Raw genomic sequence first — 20,575 nt, forward strand, 5'->3', positions numbered from 1 at the left:
TACTCTTTCCACTGATGGAGAGTGATGCTGTGGTTATTGGAGGGAAGAATTTGACCTATATTTCTAAATTAGCAACAAGGCCAAAAAAAAAAAAAAAAGCAACCTCAGTACTAGTAAAACTGTGTGTTAAAAAAGGAATGTTTCTGTCTTCTGATGCTGCAATTTAGCATCTTTCACCAATAACAGCAAAATGGTTTATGTCAGTTTCATGTGGGATTTCACAAAGTGAAGTATTTGAAAATACTAGTCACTACAATTACTGAAAAGGTTTCCTGTCTGTGAAGCTCAGAGCAAATCCAAACCAAATTCACAAACCAAACCTTATCAACAGCTAAAGACTGTGGTGTTCCACCAACACTGTGGCACTTGTTTGCTTCCATTATTTCATTATTCATCATTTGAGAGAGATTTTGTGAACATACCCTTCAGAGTTATTCATGAATCTTCCAGGTGAACCACCTTCCCACAAACACAGAAACTGCTGAGAAGGGGCAAGAGACCCATGCAAAGGGATTAAATCAAAAAAAGAAAACAAAACTAGATCAGAGGCACTACAGGAACGTGTGCCTTAGGAAGCACAGATGGTATGTATGTATGTAATACCTGGTAGGCAACAAAATGAAAGAGGCACCTTTCAGGAACAGACTAAACCAAATCATCCTCAAACTCTGCTTCCACAGCTTTTATTGTTCCCATCTAAGTGCAGCAAACATTGCTGCAAGGAGCACGAGTGTCAGAGTGAATGTCAGGATGAGATGAGATGAGATGAGATGAGATGAGCAGGGCACCCAAGGGAAGCACAGGCAAGGAAGCTTGGAGCAGGGGATCTGTACTGACATGGTAACAAATTATTTGCAGTAGGCTCTAGCATCCTGGGAGCCAAAGGGAAGGGAAATCTTGGTTGATGCTCCTGTCTGACCAAGCAGAGCCGGTGTCTCACTTGCTTCTACATTGAGGCACAGGTGAACCAAGGCCAGGTTAATAAAATTTATATTCTTTCAGTCCTATGAGCTGCTAGGTCCTATTAATTTTGAGGTAAATAACGTCAGTATCAGACAGCTGTACTATGATGTTATTTCTACAAAAAATGTGCAGTCCCTGAGAATAAAAGGCTACTTAAAAAAACTACAGCCACTCAAATTTCTACTAAGCAATAATATATGGAGATTAGCATCTAATCTCAATGAAGTTTTTCATATATTAACCCTAACAGTATATAATCAAAATTTCATTAAAATAATTTTTAAATTATGTCAGAAGCTAGAACAAATCTAAAAAGAAAAAATAACTAAAGTTATTATTTTCAAAAAACAATTAAATACTCTGGAATTTCACCTTTTTTTGCTTAGCAGGATATCCACTACCAAAATTATCCTTCATGCAGGTTGTTAATTACAAATATCTCTACAAAATTTAAAATTAACTTTTGTTTTATTAAGGTTAAAGCCTCAGCTTCTGCACCAATCTGTGTTGTGCTAGTGATATTTATACTCTAGTTAAGCTTGAAGGTTTTTTGTGACTTTCAGTAAGCAATCCACGCAATCTGAATTTTGTCAAAAGTGTCAGGAGGCACATTCTGATGTACTGCGATGCATATACTGGATACAGTGTCCTCACAGATATGAAACATGGCAAATTTGATTTCCCCTGAGGCGAATTTCCCCACGCCACTTAGGCAGATTAAATTAATGAAACTTGAAAAGCTTAAGCAAAATCTTGACTTCTCGGAATCAAGGATCGTTTTGCAATTTTTTCCAACAGAGCCAGAATTCATCCCTGATTCATGCTTGGGTCCTTACCTAACAATCTGATCTCCATCCATCTCCCTGTTGAAACTGCTTCTCAATCCAGGCCACAGAAAACACCCGCAGCAGTTCTGAAATACTCTCACAAAAATCCTCGACCTGAAGCTGACCACCTCCAGCAGGGACAGCCATAGAACAGTCACTCTCCCTCTCAGCTAACATGGTGGGCATAAGGAAAAGACCTTGGCCAAAGTGTATTTAATGTCAATCCCCTTGCATATCTACATAGTCCAAAAGACTCAGCATGTGACCTGAGAGCATCTGAGATCTCCAGCACAGAGAAATCCAAGTGGTTTGGACCTGTGAGATAAACAGTAGGTATATCCATTTGATCAGAATACTATTCTTACTGACCAACGCATGGTCATTAAGAACAGTTAAGAGCAGTTAAGAACAGCTAAGAACAATTTTCCGTCCCTGTGTCATCTAGCCAGGGACAACCCCATGGAATAAGCTGAGGGTAACTGTTAATGTGCACATCTGTCCATGAAAACTTGTCTAGCTGCCCTCAGTACAGGTACATCTACAACCTGTCCTCTTGCAATTAAATACTTGAGAGTCCAGAATGAGTGGCCAATTCTCATTTAGGAATTCCACCACTGATAAAAATGACAGCATATATATTTCAGTAGGATTTCTGTCTGGTGACACATTGAAAGATAACACGCAAAACAGGTGATCATAACCACGGAAGATAATCTTTTTTGCTTTTAGAAATGCTTTCTCAGCCCCTCCATTAATGCAACAGTCAGACAAATGACATATTCAATATTAGTGACTGATCCTAACAGCTCACAAAAAATTAATTACGTGGAAAAATAATTCATGCTGAAAATCTGAATGCCAAAGCTCTGCAAACAATTCACCTCTGAAGCACTACAAAACTTCAGTAAAAAGATACAATTTGAAGTACTCACTGCAAGTATGATTACTGGTACTAAGATCAGCACCACATCTCTTCTGTTCCCATAAGTACTGCAGTTCCTGTCCTATGTTCCCAAACTTTTACTATACTGCTCAGGGAAAGAAAACACTGATCTAGAGAGAATGACGCAAAAATCTATTCTTGTGTCTGTTCTTCAAGGCAGGATTAATATCTACATTTAATATCTACATATCTTCATGCTTTCAACAAGAAATGTACTTGCAGTATACTTGCACAAGGACCGCCTAAAATATGCAAGCCTAAATATTTGCTAGGCTTTGAAATTCCAGATGGAAATTTTAGTACACATTTAAATCAGTATTTCTGAAGTTCAAATGTTGACAGTGTAAAATTAAAAAAAAAAAAAGACGAAATACTTACAATTATAAGATTTAATATGAAGAAATTGAATACTGATGTTCAGATTTAAACCTGTAGTTCTTCATATGAATTGCAGTTTTTGAAATGTTGCTGACATGGTGCCATTAAAACTTACACCCTGGCAAAGCTAGTCTTCCCTAGAATATTCAGTAACTAGCTATTTACATTTTTAAAACATAAACCCAATTAAATGTCTGTCAAAAACCTAATTACGTAATAGATATTAATAGTCCGATAATATTATTTTTCTAAGATATGCAATTAGCACCTGATTATTTAATTTCATATTTCATAGCTGTTATGTCATTAGGAAAAAGGTACATTTTTCACCAGAACCCAACACAATGTACAGTGAATAAGACAGACATTTGTGAGTCACATTCACTGTTTCCAGGAGAAGTGCCTAGAAGTACTGCAAAATAAATGGACATGCTATTAACAGCAACTGGATATTAAAATATGCAATTTCTTCAAATTGTATTATGTCACTTGGTATTTTTGAAGGTAGTGATTATGTATTTAAAGACAAACTGATCTGAAACTAGAGTGGGCATGAAACTTTTCTGAGAAAGCTAACTGCATTATGAAGGATTGATTCTACACTGAAAAATTGTTTTCTTAGAACATCAGGAAGCAGCAAGGCTTTATTTTTAATAAAACCACATTTATTTGCTAACTGCAGAATTTTTCAATATTCTAACTTTAATTCAATTTAAATTGATGGAAAGATTGTGGGAGTGTCACTGCCATGTTCCATTTTCTATTGATAACATCCTAGGAGCAGATCTTTGAAATAATACTTTCACTGATATTTCACAGGAGCAACCCTACACATACAGGATGGTAGGGAAAAAAATAATTAAATACAGTTCTTAAATTATGTTCCATGTAGTCACATGTGGAATATCACAGTAATTCTGACAACCTTAATGCTTGAGTCTACTCATGTCACTGAGCTTAAAGATGTCATTCCCCAGAATACTGTCCATTTTTAAAATGCCACCTTCCCGTGATCAATAAAATAACTCAGTAAAGGATATTTTTGTGGGTAGACTCACCCCACAAAAGCTCCTTGAGTCAGTGCCATGGAGAAAGGGAGACAGGGAGCTCCCATTCTTTTATTGGGTGTTTCTCTAAGGACACCAGATACAGTGGTTTCTGTTTGATCAAGGATGTGATCAAGGGACTGAAAACCACAGATGAAATGTGAGATTCAAAATAGGAGGTTTTGTGCCTATGCCCAGAACTGTCATTGCCAGCCTGACCCACTGGTACTCTTACCCCTGGAGACACCAAAACTCTAAATGCCACCCTGGAACATCTTACCTGAGATCTATCCTTGCACACATCCAGACTGAGTAGAGAACTATTGACATCATGCATGCCCCACTACACAACATCTAACATCCTTCTGGGAAAGACAACCTCACAGACACAGCCAGGCCCCCTCTCAAATGCAGCTACATCTGCTTTTTGAGGGAGGCACTGCTGGGGGAAGCAATAACAGAGAGTTGCTGTGTAACACTGGTATTTCAAAGAAATCATCATTACGGCCAACATGTATCAGAGAACAAAAAGTTCATACAGACACAGACAAAAAAGAAAAAAAAAATATTATGGAGTAATCAATGGTAGGCATTCAGAAAGCTCAAGCTGCTGCACAGATGGAGACACTTTGCTTTAGACCTGAGGCAGGGAACTTTTCAGATACAGCATGTTGATCTTAGTATTTCTTTTGGGCTAGTTCATGTGGATCAGTGTGACAAAGACAGGAACCTCCACGTTGCACTACAAGAAGCTCACAAAATCAGCCAGTTCCACTCTCAGGAAAGGGACATCATATGTGCAACAGAAACTCATTTTCATCATAACTACAACTTAGGGGCTCACACAACTCAATGCAAGAGTTTAAGCACAGTCGTAACCAAAGTTTGGGATTCACTAAACAAAGAGAAATGCAACGGATTCATTAGACCAATATCTAAACAGTTCTCACAATTTCTCACTTTATTCTACATGGTCAGGTTAGGCGGTTTCTGCAGTGGATATCAGCAAATATGTATCCAAGTCTCTGACACTCCAGAAGGCTTTTGTTCAGCTGAAGATGTGGCTAGGCAACTACATGAGGATTGTAATGCAAATGTAGAAGCCTTTATAGGTACTAAATCAGCACTCCTGCTTGCATTTGCATATTTGAAAGCTTAAAAGACTTCTCTAAAGTCACACATGCATATTCACAGGACTTGACCACAGATCACCAATAACCAGCAAACTCCTTCCACCAGCATCTGTTTCTGGACACTGCTGTGAGAAAACAGTATTTCTTTCTAAAATAAATGACGAGGTTCTACTCTCTTGTCTCTTTGCATCCCTGCTCAAATCAGTAATTTACATATTGGAATTACATTTTAGAAGAAAGTGACAACATAAAGCACAGAAAAATCATCCCTCACCTTCTAGATCTTCCTTTTCAAAATGTGTCTTGAGAATGGAGCGAGTTCCACCTCTATCCACAATAGCCTCTTCATCATTTCTCTACAAAACAGAAAAAAAGTACAGATAAGCTACTTTTCATTTGGAAACTATTGGCAAGATTGTACAGTACTATTAACATTAATTATTAACGTTTCCTACTCAAGAACAAAAAAAGGTTTAAGAATTTAATTTTATTTATTAAATCTATTTCTTTTGCATCCGTTCTTACTGAGGCATGATTACAGCTAACTTTGACATGCAAAACTTCTCCTGGTAAAAGCTGGAAGATGATGTGTAAACACTGGTTACTGGAAACCAAGAAAAACCTGAGCCAAAACGACAGTGAAAGAGATGAGAGAAGAAATGTCTGATCAAGGCATCTTTATTCTCACACACCTTAAGAAAGGGGGTGCACATGTATTTTTGTTTTTAGACCAGGATCTTGAGCTAATGCAGAATTCTCTAATTATTATTACTAAGACTCCTTATACTTTGGCAAAGCTTTACAATAATACTCAGTGACAATATGGTAAGAAATAAAACTAACACCATGAAAACAACTGGCTTCACTTACTGGTGAATTGCAAAGCCTTTGCTTTTCTTTACAAACACTAAGCTGAATTTAGTATAAAGGCAGGCAGCACATACTAATAGGCAGAAAACAGAAAAACTATTCTTCCTCAGGAACATATATTTGATGTTTAATTTTATCCTCATGCATTTTAACGGTACTCTCTATAGCACCTTAAATGTAGTACGGGATCAATTAGTGTATTGCACTCAGCCTAGGTAAGGTACAGAAATTAGCAATTTTGTCATTTCTGACATGAACAAAAGAAAACCAACTCATTTCCCTGAACAGAAAAATCTTTTGGGAGTTCGGCAACAAGGCACTAGGTGCTATGCTAAAATGAGTATTTGGTTCATTACGAATTTAACATCCCTTGTGAAAAAAATCCAGCTGCTAAATACAATCTGTATTTCACAACATGAGTGGTTTCCATTAATTATTATGGAAAATGATGCATTATACAAAAGTATCAATTAATATATTTACCTGTTATTAATAGAGGGGTTTTAGTAAGTGATACTAGAACTACTTTATTTCAATATGTAAAATTGGCATCTTAATGCCAGTGTGAAGCAAGGGGATTTAAATACCAGTGTCGCATGATAAATATACATCTATGTATAGAACACAATGGAATATAATAAGAAATTAAAGTCTTCGAGCACCTCTCCTTAAAGATCAGGTGCCCCAGGCAAAAATATTCACTTATATCTGTGTGTGGCGCATTCTGGATGTGAGTTTTTGTTTCAGGCTCCTTTCTTTTTTAAAAATAGCTGTCATGCTGTAGCTATCTTACATAGAAAAATCCTACGAATGTGTCAGCACCAAGCATCTGGGCTGTTAAAGAAAGAAAGACCAAGTGTTAAAATGTCTTTATTAGAGCTTTCCCACAGATAATAGTACATAACTAAGATATGACAATAAGAAATGGGCTCCTATTGAAACTGTTTTGTCTTTTAATAATTTAGAATTAGCTAATAACCTGTTAAGATGTACCAGGAAAATACAACTTTGCACAAACCATTCGATCATCTTACTAAAATGAATCCATTTTTTAAAAGCAGCAAGACATAACAATGCCATGCCCCTGGGTGAGTGATTAGGCAGGATGTCAAAGGCCAAGTACTAGAGCCCTATCATAAATAATGCTATTTTAGAATAAGATATTAACACCAGAAAGGAAGCAATGTTAGGGAAAATTTACAGTGGGGAATATACTAAATTGCTGGACAGTTTAAAGCCTTTACAGATTATCTAAGTAAATTAAATACAAATTAATTCATTAATATTTATCAAAATATGCTCATACACTTTGACTTCTCCTTTCCCATGTGTTCAATTTACAGCTTCTGGCAGCCTTTTACTTCTCTGCCTCCTCTTCCTGTAATATCACAGCAAGTCTCAGCCTTGCCTCATTCTCATAAGTGGGTTTATTCCATTAATATTACAGGGAAAAACAGCTTAATTGGGAGTACTGTGTTGTTAGCAATTCACTTGTCAAACTCTGAGCAAAGTCCAATTAAACAGGCCTTGCACTGAACATGCTGCCTTCCCAGGGAGCAGCATGAAAGCCACCTCGCATTTACCAGCGCATGAGCTATACTGCATTTACTCTACAAGTAATTTCTGTGATTCCTGTACTGCCCCCTTGGAGGAGGGGAGAGGTGAGACAAAGGTTCACTTGTAATTTAGTGCTTAAACTCACTGGGTGGTGAGGACTACTGCAATACAAGTAAAAACAGATCTCATTCCACTTTCCCTCGGATGAATAGAGACTGGAAACCTAATTTCAATTAGTAATGCTCTGCTTTTTATTACAGTTTCAGTAAAACTACGAACTTCTTATTTTTAAGTGCTGCAATAAATGAGATTTTGAAACTGAAAGTATAGGCAAGGCTAACCATAATACAGGAGACAGAATTCATGCCAACTAAACTCCACGCTAACATCCTCAAAGCCATGAATCCACTGCAATTTGGCCCATCAGTTTCAAGAGGTTCAGAATAAGGCATGAAAACTCAATGCTCTTCATTGCCATGCCACAATTCTCTCCGAATTCTATCACTTCTTCCTTTTACCCCATTTGAGGATGATGAAGGTACAAAAGTTTACATAGGGCACAAATCTGCAAGGTCTGGAGTAGTGAAACAGACATACTGCAGCAGTCTGCAAAAAAATGTGTGGACACACTGACCATGTGCAAATCCTTGGAACTGTCCATTATTGCAATGAGTTGCTTGCTGAGTCCAGTGAACACTGTGGTCTACTGCTTAAAGCACGGAAGAGGGATCCAGGAAGTCCCCGAGTGCTAATCCTGGATCTGCCACTGACTTGCTGTGTGGCCTTGGAAAAGTCACTTAATCTCTGTGCCTCAGCTTCCCCATCTGTAAAATAGGGATAATAATACTTACTCATCTACCTTCCTCACTGGGCTGCTCTGTGCCAAAACACATCTTCACACAGCATTTCACAGCTGTAAGGCACTACAGAATTGCCAAGTCATTCAACTCAAGAAGTTTTACCCAGGTGAATAGATAATGATAGGAAATAACAAATTGATAAAAAACATTAAGGGATAAACTTTCTTTTTTTTTTTACATCAAACCAATATATACTAATACCTTGCAACAATTTTACAACTTCAACAAAGATACATAAGAATAAATGTACTGGGTTTTTTTCTCCCACCCCAATTTAAGAGCGATGCTGAAGAAGCCAGTAGAATTATATCTCAATGAAGCTATAATCAGAGTGCAATACGCTTGTCATAAACAATCTTACATTTCACTCTCCTTTTCATAATATTTGTTAATATCTTACAGTTTTATACAGTCATCACACAATAGTTGATCTAAAATTTATTTCCCTACAGTAATAAAATACCAGCAAACATACAGTAGAAGAAATAATGTATCTGAGATAAAATAGCAAAAAAAAGCCAAAGCTCTTTACATGGAAACCACAAGTTCCTTGGAGACTAGGGCCCAGTAACTCTACTCAGTCCATGACTTTTTTCATCTCTTACATTTTCCAAATGAATGCTGGAATGACCTTCACCACGCAGCAGGTGCACGTATTTCACAGAAAAAAATCTATTTCATGAAAGTCTTATAAATACAGTTGTTACTATATTTGTCTCTTCATACTACAAGTTCAAACACAGTGGCAAGTACAGAAAAGCAGACAGTAGAGTCATCTTCTGCATGCTTTACACTGCAACCACATTGCACTGAAAATATGTATGTGAAGTTGAACAAAACGAAAGGAAATAAACCACCTAGAGAGACATTACTTTTTGGTAAGTAGTCACAAAGGAAGAAGGTCACCATGAATCCTGGAGTATAGATATTCAACCCTTAGATAAACAACCTGCTTATCAGAGTATAATGTGAGACTATAGTTGCTGCCAGGAATTTTTAGTGTATTGGTTAGAAGGAATAAAAAGGCCCAGGAGTTAGAAACCAAAACCAAATTACTTAAATGCCCTTTCCACCTATGCATTGATAAAACTCACCAACCAGGATATTCCAATAAACGTCAGGATATTCAAATATAAAAATGACCTCCTGGAAAGCTTCCCAAAGTGACCCTCCTTAGGTATGATACAGCCCTAACTACAACTCATAACAGGTTGCAAAGAGGTTGATCCTTAACCAGCCACCTCCCAGAAGTGTGCACTGCCCTTCCACATCTGAGAACAACTTACCTGATGAAAAAATACACTTTTAGAAAAGCTGAGAAGCATCATTTTATGACAGATGTTTTTGTGTCTTTTAGTTACAGCTCTTATAAACTGCCTATGCTTTAATCACGTTGTAGATGACTGGGTAGAGAGAAAAAGGAAATGAACTACTTCCAAAGGTGGATCTGTACAAAGGCACATGACACACCTCTTAAAATATGTATGTGCTAACATAAACACATACTCTTGTAGAACTTCAGGATGTTTCTAGATGACGGAATTAGGACATATTCCACATCTTCTGGATGACAACAAGGTAGACTGAAGTCCAGGCGACAATATTTGATTTGAAGTTATCTATACAGGTATTATACGTATTTACTACAAGGAGAAAATCAATATATTCTCTTAAAAGACACTGTTGCACACATCATAAAAAACTACTTGGATACAGGGCAAACATTTACTAAAGATTATCTGTATTGATCACTACAGTAAATGAAATATTAGGATAACAATAAATATACATTAGGAAACTGGAAAATTAGGACAACAGGGAAGTATTAAATACTTGCAAAGTGTATGTCTCACTGTCTTTCCCCTTGGTAGGTGGATTAATCCACTAGTATGATATCTGTACCTAATATATTTTGAGCAGACAAGTAAAAATGGATAACACAGAGATTTTTATTTTAAAGGGAAAACTACAAATTTTTTTGATCCTTCTTTTTATCTAATTTTCTTCATACTTGGCTACTTTTATTTTCTGTCCTGGTATTTGTTCAGTGTTTTCAATAAACTGGACGACTGTTTCCCTTTGAAATACACTGCAAAAACCAGCTACAAAGAGTATTGAGATTCCAATTTTTTTTTCACAGTTTTTAAGCCTCTCTGTCAAATCCTCTCCCTTTTTAATTACATTCTTAATATACTCACAGCATAAATCATACCAACATAACCAAAAAGAATCTTTTTTAGCATCTTTCTTTCTGTAAAATATAGAAGAGAGCAGAAGCCATTTTGATTTTTCACACACTAGAAATTATGCATATGACACACCTGCTGACTCATAAGGAAAATAATCATGGTATTAATTGCTTCTCCATATAAGCCCCTTATTGATGATTAGACAACCTACATAATTCTGAAATGCCATCTGGAACTCAGGAACACCTGTCAGCATAAAACATGAAATACTGCCTTCCTATAAATGATAGAAAGCTTTAATGTTGTGCTGGTTTTGGCTGGGGTAGAGTTAACTTTCTGCACAGTGGCTGGTAGGGGGCTGTGTTTGGATTTGTGCTGAACACGGGGTTGATAACACAGAGATGTTTTGTTATTGCTGAGCAGGGCTTGCCCTGAGCCAAGGCCCTTTGTGCTCCTTGTACGGCCACACTGGAGAGAGAGGGGGCTGGGGGTGCCTGGGAGACACAGCTGGGACAGGTGACCCCAGCTGACCAAAGGGACCTTCCAGACCACATGACATCGTGTCCAGTATATGAAGTGGGGAAAGAAGGAGGAAAGGGGGGGGACATCTGGAGTGACAGCACTTGTCTCCCCGAGTCACCGTGACCTGTGATGGGGCCCTGCTCTCCTGGAGATGGCTGAACACCTGCCTGCCCACGGGAAGCAGGGAATGAATTCCTTGTTTTGTTTTGCTTGTGTGGGTGGCTTTTGCTTTCCCTATTAAACTGCCTGTACATCAATCCATGAGTTCTCTCACTTTTACCCTTCTGGTTTTCTCCCCCATCTCACTGGTGTGGGAGTGAGCAAGCAGCTGCGTGGGGCTTGGCTGCTGGCTGCAGTTAAACCATGACAAACATATAACTATTTCAGTTATTCTGTATTATCAATAATTACATACGTTTAAAAGATGGAACTCGAACATGTTCATTTTGGTTTATATATATTATCAAAAGGTTAGTTTTATAAAACTTGTGTATTTACCTTTCCAATGGCCTGTAATGAAATACTAAACATTTTTGCAGACACAACACACAGTTACCTTCTTAGTTCCAATATTACTGTTTTGTGTTGTATTCATTTTAAAGATCCATTACACAGTATTTGTATTTTTAAGGTCATTTTGGTTGAGCTCAGCTTAACATTTCATAAAGATGGTATTACTAAAGATGTGGAACACTAAGTTATTTGAACTCAAGAGCTACCAAGTGGATCTGGGAAATATTTTGCAAAGACAATTAACCTAAATGGCCAAAAAGCTGTTTTATGTAGATGCCCGCCTCCCTGTTGTAGGAGGAAAATCACTGGTGACTGCCATGTTCAGTCTTGTCCTTTAAACCGTCCTTGAGCAGACAGGCTCACACGAAACTGATTTAATGCACAATGTGTATGCTCGCAATTTAGATGCTACAATTCTTTCCTCTTTCTGAAGACAAGCACGCAGGGTTTAAAAAAATGACCTTTTTAATATTATCATGTTTAATTGCTTATATTAATATAACCATATTTAGCAATCTTCTGAGGTGGAAAGTACAGTGAATTTTATCTTTCGGATGAAATATAATTGCTTTTCCATTCCACTAGCTACATTATATCATCCTTTTCCTCTCTATCTACCTATCAAAAAAGACCCATCAAAACACATTTATATGCAATAAGGTCTTTTCTGTAAGGTCTAAAGGATCATTTTTTTAAGTGTCCCTTTAATGGTACTGCTTTTATGTCAGTTTTCTCGAGTAATCACTACTGGTTAACATAAAGCACAGCTTTTCCTCTGGTCAGCTCTGCTCCACATAGTTCAGGCTATGCAACAAAGTAAAAAGCAATTAGTTTTCGTCCCAGATTTGCATCTTCCCCAGGGCTGCACATCATATGCATAAAAGCATCCCTCTCTGTCTTCTTTTCTTCCTCTTTTCTATTTTTACAGCAAAAGCCAAGATAATGTTTAGCATGACTCAATAATGAAATTTCATGTTCTGCAATGCTGCTAAAAATTGCACTAATCAGCACTGGCTTCAAAGAACTGATTTGCTGCTGGCCTGAGACTGAACACATATTTAATGTTATAATGCAATCTCTGTAACATACAAACATAGAGAATCATTTCAGACATTAAGCACAAAGTATTGCTATAAATAAAACAAAACACAGGCAGAAAAAAAAAAGCAGTTTTTCACAGATCTAAATCTCAGTAACACCTGTAATTCCTGTGTTTATCTGCATTGAAGCATCCTGTGCTTGTTATATATCATTATGGACAATATAGCAGCAATAAACTGAAGCATAAATGAATGCTCACAAAAATGTTTCCTTCATATTTGATACGGAATCCTCTTTCTTAGAAAAGCCATTTTAGGTAGCAACAATACATTCCTTCCATTTGCAAGGCAAACATGATACACTCTTTATCTATTCTCCATACACCTATCCAACTGAAGGCAACATTTCTATTTGAAAAGATTACACAAAAAATCAAGGCAAAATAGTAGCTTAACTTGTTGCAATGGCCAGCTGCCCCACTTTGTCTGTCTAACAGGGTGGGGGTGTGGGGGGATGGGGACAATTGCAATAGAACATGGACCAAAAAACTTTCCCACTTAAAGTGCTTGATAAACCTGTTAGAGCACTGGATATAATAATCAAATAATGAACTGGTAAATTCTTTCTGAATTCTGGTATCTGTTTTAAAGCACCTACAATTAACTGCAGCTGAGCTTATCATATTTTGTATGTCTTGGAGTAAAACTATCAGGACTGCCTAAGTGATGTAAACACCTTACAAAACCTAAACAAGGCACTTAGGTTATTGTGTTTCTTTGAATATTTTCAGTAACGCTGAAAGTCTCAAAACTTCTGCCTTTCCTTCTACCCTATCACTCCTGCCAGATTTGCAAGCTAATCTTTATTCAATTGCTAGTTTCACCCAGATGTCTGAATAAATAAAAGACAGTACTCCTTGCTGCTATGTAGATGAAGAAGTAGGGTAACATCTGCATGACTGAGATTTTATTCCTTTTACTAAATATTTTTTTTACACTGTGAAATACTTAGAAGTTCTAGAGGGGAGAACAACATAGATGGTTATGTTCTCCTCTGTGGTTATTGTTTCAATTTCTTGTGTCATTCTAGTGCAGTCCTCGGAATCCTCTTTTCTCACTTCATAGCAATGGCTGTATCAACTACTACAGAAAAGTCTAACAGCAAGAAGATGGATATGAATCCTTTATCCAAAGCCCAAATGAGATTTAATTTTAGCTTGTCTGGCCTCTCTCGTGCCAGGAGAGGACAGATCCAGGATAACAGCCCTATTCAGGTACAGTTAGAATCTGAACATGCAAACTTTAGCCCAGTGTGCAACAGGATTTTAGGGAAAAAAGTATGTAATTGCTAGTTTCTTAATCAGCACTAAGATGTATTTGGTTTTAAGTTGGATACACTTCCCATTTAAGGGGCCTCCTTTCAGCCTCAGAAATTATTACATATTTTCAGATTTTTTTTACCTCAAAATAGGGTCAGGGAGAGGAATCATAGTAGACAGTGTTCTTGAAGCAGCTACTCATGTGTAAATAGCAAGTGCAAAGAAGAAAAAGGGTCATGACCAACTTACCAGAACCCATTTTGACAACAACTACAACACAGGAGAGAGGAGTTTTTCTCTTCCTTGACAGCCAGCCACAAAAATTATATTGTTTGGCAACTGCATCTTTTAGATCCAAATACATGCCAACACATTTCAAAATCACCCTTTTTTGACATCATAAGCCAGCAAGATCGATAATAAACTAAATCACTCCCTCTGAAACACCAATATAATGTTCAGCAATCCTTCTGCGTCTCAAACCACTTTCAATTGTATTTTACAAACACTTTTTTCAGAGTACAAGGATTAATGAAGGCAGCGGGAAGGTTTCTCATGCTGACCTTCCACAGAAGTTTGCCAGCACTAGTGACATTGTTGTCCTTCTGCCAGTGGACGTAGCCTGGCTGCACCAAATTAACTGAAGTGTTAAAAAATAGTATGGCCATTTTGTCATTCATTTTCAGGAAAAAAATTAACATCCAATACCATAAAATTTTCTGTTACAAGCCCAAAGATTAAAGGGGACTCGTGTGATCCTTCAGAGTTGACTTCTATATGACCTACTGTCTTCCAGAAGAGAAAAGAAGTTTGTGTTTGGTTTGTTTGGCTTTCTTTAAACTGAAACTGGTAAATAGCTTCTTTGAATAAAACTGACAGGCCTTCCTGATCAAAACCTATAAATTCAAATGTAGGGTTTACTCTAAAGAGTTCCAAAGTCCTCTATAGTTTCAGGGAGTAACTTCAGCAGAAAATTTACAACTGATGACCCAGTATTTCTGATGTCCAAAAATTAAGGTTGATCTATGTGATTTTATTGTCATAACTGAATTTTTTATCAAGGCAACTGCAATTGATGTGACTGAAAAACACAGATCTGTATCACTGAGAAATGTTCTGCTGCATGTAAATGAACAGCTGCCACCATGGAAATGAAGAGACCTTTTGCTCTGTATACAGTCAGAGCATAAGAAAGGAGAAACTTTTCATCTCATAGTAAGACAATGATATTCTGATTATCTTTGCTGTCCCTCTTCATCTGTCTCAGATCATCAGTAAGCCATGGTGACCAGGAAGAGTAATGCTAGAGAAAGGAGTTAGGAGCCCTTCTGTTCACAAGAAGATAAAAAAATAATTAGATCCTTCAAGCCACTTACAATTCTATCAGCTATCTGAAAGCTCAGGTGGCTCAGTTAATTCACACAGTCATTAAAAAAAAAAAAAAACAAAACACAGGAACACTACAGAAGCAGTTAGGACAGGGAAGGGAAAGGCAGAAGAGAAGATAATGAAATTGATAATGTATTCTGAGAAGTAACCAAACAAATAAACAGATTTCAAATGCCAAGTCACTTGTGTATCATTTCTGCCCAGGCAATGAAACTCTGCACTGTAAGGAAAATTTTCATATTGAAGACTCATTCAAAATATATTGGGAAAATGATCATGACAGTGCATTACATAGAGATTTGTACACCTTACAACTTTAGACAGCACCAGATATATAGTCAGGAATTTGAAACCACCATACCCATTTAACTATACAAGAAGTTTTTGAACACTGACTCATTTTTTGAACATTTCCAAGAACAGTGATTCCACCACTTCCCTGTGGAGTCTGTTTCAGTGTTAAACACTCCTTCAGACTTAGTGCAAAAGGCTCTTCCTCTTCAAGTACAATCTTAATGTAGGTATCAAAAACAATAATAATCTGCTCATCTGTATTTACTTGTACAAGCATTTTTCCTCAGACCTGCAAGTTCTGCCCACTTTTTCTTTGACTATCATTGTTATTAAAAATATGCGTATGGATATGTGGAGAAAGAAAAATAATGTCTATGGGCTCCATTGACATACATGATGCAAATATATGCATGATGTTCTTGTCAAAAAATTATTAGTTAATATTTCAATAATCACATCACTTAAAGGAGGTGTAACAGCCGGGAATACAAACAATAAAGAGCCATGGGTTAAGGGTACTTAGCAACCTAAGTGTAATAAGATGAACACAACTAGCACATCTGCCAAGTCATTAACAGGTTGTAATTCACTTTATAGACTACAGAAAGAGTTCTGATGAGGATCTTCAAAGATTGGGCCCTTTAAAAGAAAGTTCACTAATGACTGTAAGATGAATAGCAATTGGGAAATGAAAACTGATACTATACTGCCAGTAGAGCAAACACAAGATTCAACCTTGTGGTAAAATCTCTCTCTTGGAAGGGAAAGGACAAGGCAAGTTGCAAAGCTGTTAAAAGAAAGACAAGAAGTTTGTATTTGAGAAGATGAGTAAATAGACCTTAAATAGCAAGTGATGTAGGCAGAGTGATAAGCAAAGACGGTATTAACACCAGTAATCAAGTGAAGGAAAGCTCTAAGTATTAACGTCAGCCAGACAGATGAGATCATAACAGTCACAGTGTTGAGGTGAGCCAGACCTCGACCTGATTTATGGCTACATGACCAAACAGGAACTGTCAGCTCTCAGAGCCACAGCGAGCAAAAAGAGCACATCAGGAAAGAAAAGGAAAGAAAATTCAAGAATTTTTTCTGACATGATTACATTCAGGTGACGACTGAAGACCAAGCAGATTTTCTGAGGTAAGCAGGGTTTAGCCAGACTGGGGGAAAACCACTAAAACATAAAGCAGTGGTGCCTTCATAAAGGTCATGCTCATGGCTAAATTATCTGAAATAAGGTGTGGAGGAGGATGCAAAGCTGAGGACGGATTCCTGAGAGATTCAAACACACACCTACATACAGAAAGAGAAGGGGGAGAGGAAGACCCACCCAATAAAAAATTGAGTCTGTAAAGAGAAACAATCAACAAGGACAAAATGACAAATGTCTAAGAACAACAACATTTAGTGAAGACTATAACATAACATCACAGAGAGATGACAGATGGAGTGGAGGAGAATAAAGGATCAGACTGGAATTCCTCCAGGAAGAAGTCAAGTGGAACATTAGTGACATAAATTTCAGTGCAAAAGACAGAAACCAGAAGTGAGCAGTTCTAGAAAGGCATTAGAAGACAGGAAGTTAAGACAAGTGTACAAAGCATACGAATGGGGGGAGTGAGGAGTGGGAGAACGTGAAGGAGGCCAAGGGTTAGGACACTAATCTGGTGAATAGAAACCTCTGAAATAGGGGGCTGGCTCATGCTGAGTTATTTTTTTAATATGAAGAGACTCAGACATATTTCTTGTGCAAGGGAAGGAATTCAAGGAGAGAAACAAAAATTTAAAAGAAAAAAGGTCAATGTGGATAGGAACAGGAAAAAGTTAATTGGAACATGTTCAAAGACTATAAAACAAAAACTTAGAATTCTGTTTCAGTAAATTAAAAGGAAGCTTGAATTTTGACCTCAGTTTGTTACTTCTAAGAAATTCACATGGAGAGATGGGTTAATAGATAAACTGAATGGAGGGCTGTATGACTAACAAAAAATACAGAACCGGCAAAACTGCAAGAAAAAATATTCATAACAGATGACAGAAATCCCAGAAGATTAAGAAATACAGAAAGTCAGCAGAATCAAAAGATTTGCACCAGAGATAGTCAGCAGTATCTCCGAGGCATTGCAGATGGCATTAGGAACTGAGAAAATGGATACTGGGAGTCAGCCAGGACCATGAATGTCAGAAGGGTTTGGAACTGTATGAGAACAAAAAATAGGGCCTAAAGGGAACTGATTAAGCTGATAGAAAAAAAGTAAAGACGAATAAAGGAAATCAAGACCATCAAGATCAACAAAACAGAAATGTTACGAAGTCCCATTCCAAGAGAGAGAGAATAAAAATCTTTTAAAAGTTCCAGTAGTTACCACAGAAAAGGAACTTGGATAACACGGTGTAGAGAGAAGACCAACTCAAGCATGTAGCTTATTTGGCACATGGTATATAGTTCAAATGAGAAACAGCACCAGGGCAGCTACAGAGTTGGATGGCTATCCATATGGAGACTGAAGGGTGCAAAATTATGAATGGAAGAAAGTTGCAAGTCAAAGTCAGACAGAGATGTGAATAGGTGCAGTTGAATGCATGCACAACACAAAAACATTAGAAAGGCGGTAAAAATTCAATTGCTAAATAAATAAATAATAAATAGGAGCAGGAAGAACTCAGAACAACACAGAAGCACCCAACTCTTTGACCCAAATTCAGAGCAGACAGTGGTTTAGGTAACAGTCTCCACAGAAAGGACCAGAGATGAGGCAGTGTTAATAAACAAGGGAAAAAACCTCTGTGGGCTTGAGGGAACGGCAGAAGGTAGAAAGACAACATTTAGGTTCTTTGCGATCAATTACATTCTAGAAATGTTAAGAAAATAAAAAGAAGACCAAATAATGGAGAAGATAAAAGTGTTTTGCACTCGAAGAAAAAAAGGGAGTTACAGGAATTTCACAAGCTGAACAAGAGGCAGATGTAATTTAAGGGAAGAAGGCAAGGACATTACACCAAAGTGTAATCCAGACCCAGGTTGATATAAGAGCATGAAAAGCATCAGAAAACACAGAGATAAACTGGCACCAATAAAGTAAACAAAAATCACTATGGAAAGGAAACAGCACCACACTAATTGTTGCTCTTTCATATATCCTGAAACTTCTGTTATCTGAAGCTGTTACACATATACTCAGACACACACTACTTGTTTTAACAAACAACATGGTGATTTCAAATGCTAGTTGATAAGGATGATTTGCTCTGACATAGTTATACTAGGAAAGATTTAATCCCCTGAAGCTTATACTGCACGCCAAGTCCATATAAGCAGTACTGGTCAAAGCGTTTTATATTTGTACACGCTGTAAGACCAAAAAGTTCATGCCAATGTACACTAACAAATCTTTTGTAATGTGGAACTGGACTAATTTGAGTCCTATTGTCACAGGAATTTTAATCACATTTATGGATCATTTACCAGAATTGCATAGTGATTGCTTAGTTCTTCTCAAGATACAGTACACAAGGGAGCAAATAACATCACTGGTTCTTATGCACCCTTGGACATCCAGATGCCTGGGTTCTTGCAGAGGAATGTTAAAACTTTTTTTAAGGAGCTTGTTTTGGTATTTTAAACTTATTTATCCTTTTCATGCCAAACATCACAGCTTGTACGTGTGATACGTAACTTTGCCAATGATTATGTTCAAGTAGACTTCTGAAGGCAAAGGACTGTAAACAGAATAAGGCCAGCTAATGTATTTTACACCAGGCATATCCCAGAAAGTTGCACAGGTCTTTTGGTCCCCAAATAAGGGTGCAATCAGATCTGCTATATGGGGACCACAGATTTCAGCTAACACATTAAACAGGAGCAGATTCATTTAAAAAGAAAAAAAATAGAAAAAGCACAACTTGCACAGCTTCTGTGTAGTCAATGGGAGTTAGATGAAATTCCAGATAAAAATTATCTTGAAATATAGCATTGCCATGGACTGCAACAGAACGCTTTAAACAGTGCCTATCACGAGAGCTTTCCTCTGCTTAGAAACAGAATGAGCATATTTTAAATGGGCACAGTGCAGAGAAAAATTCAGTGAGAGATGAGAAGCAACAGCAGAACTCAGGAGAACTGGAATCTCCCTTGAATTTTTGTCTATCCTTCAAACAATGAAGGCCCAAAACTTTTATAAGACCACTAAAGACTGAAACGGCTTCTCCCCGTGCATTCTACACTTAACCTGAAGGATTTTTTTGTGGAGGTAAAACAGCAGAGAACCAAAAAGGCAAATGTCCCCACTTCTCCCTTTAGCAGTGGATTTGACTTGCACAGGGCACTCTGGAGGCCTGGTCATGCAACCTGACAAGCACTGTGACCAGCAAGTTTAGCTTAACTATCCTTCTGTCCCTGCCCATTTACTATTTATCTGCTAAAAAAAGTACTGGGGGAAGAGAAGGGGAAGTAGCAAGAGACTACTAAGTAATTACTAAGTAATAGATAAGAAATATCTCCTTTTCAACAGCAAAGGATCAAGTCAATAAATCTTGTGCATAGTTCCATTGATAGATACTACAGTGATTTCCTTGAAAATTTTATTCACGATTATTCTTATTCTTGTTCATTCTCCATCATCCTGAATCACAAAAGCAATGTTTATGGCAAATTATGGCAAAATACTAGCAAAGATGTGATGGCATTTTTAATCTGTCAATGAGAAAGACTGAAATTCTATGTAATATTACC

At 37.3% G+C, this 20,575-nt stretch overlaps 1 protein-coding gene across 8 annotated transcripts in view; it reads right to left on the minus strand.

Annotated features, from left to right (window-relative positions):
* Nucleotides 1–20,575, minus strand: part of SLC4A10 (solute carrier family 4 member 10) — a 149,573-nt gene that overhangs the window by 87,473 nt on the left and 41,525 nt on the right. For all 8 annotated transcript variants that reach the window (XM_066190059.1, XM_066190058.1, XM_066190054.1 and 5 more), the window contains exon 2: nt 5,565–5,646. In XM_066190059.1, coding sequence (XP_066046156.1) covers nt 5,565–5,646 — 82 coding nt within the window. The remainder of the gene's footprint in view (nt 1–5,564; nt 5,647–20,575) is intronic.

This window comes from Chamaea fasciata, unplaced genomic scaffold, assembly GCF_029207755.1.
Source record: "Chamaea fasciata isolate MVZ Bird 193981 ecotype frontalis unplaced genomic scaffold, bChaFas1.0.hap1 SCAF_8, whole genome shotgun sequence".
NCBI lineage: Eukaryota > Metazoa > Chordata > Aves > Passeriformes > Sylviidae > Chamaea > Chamaea fasciata.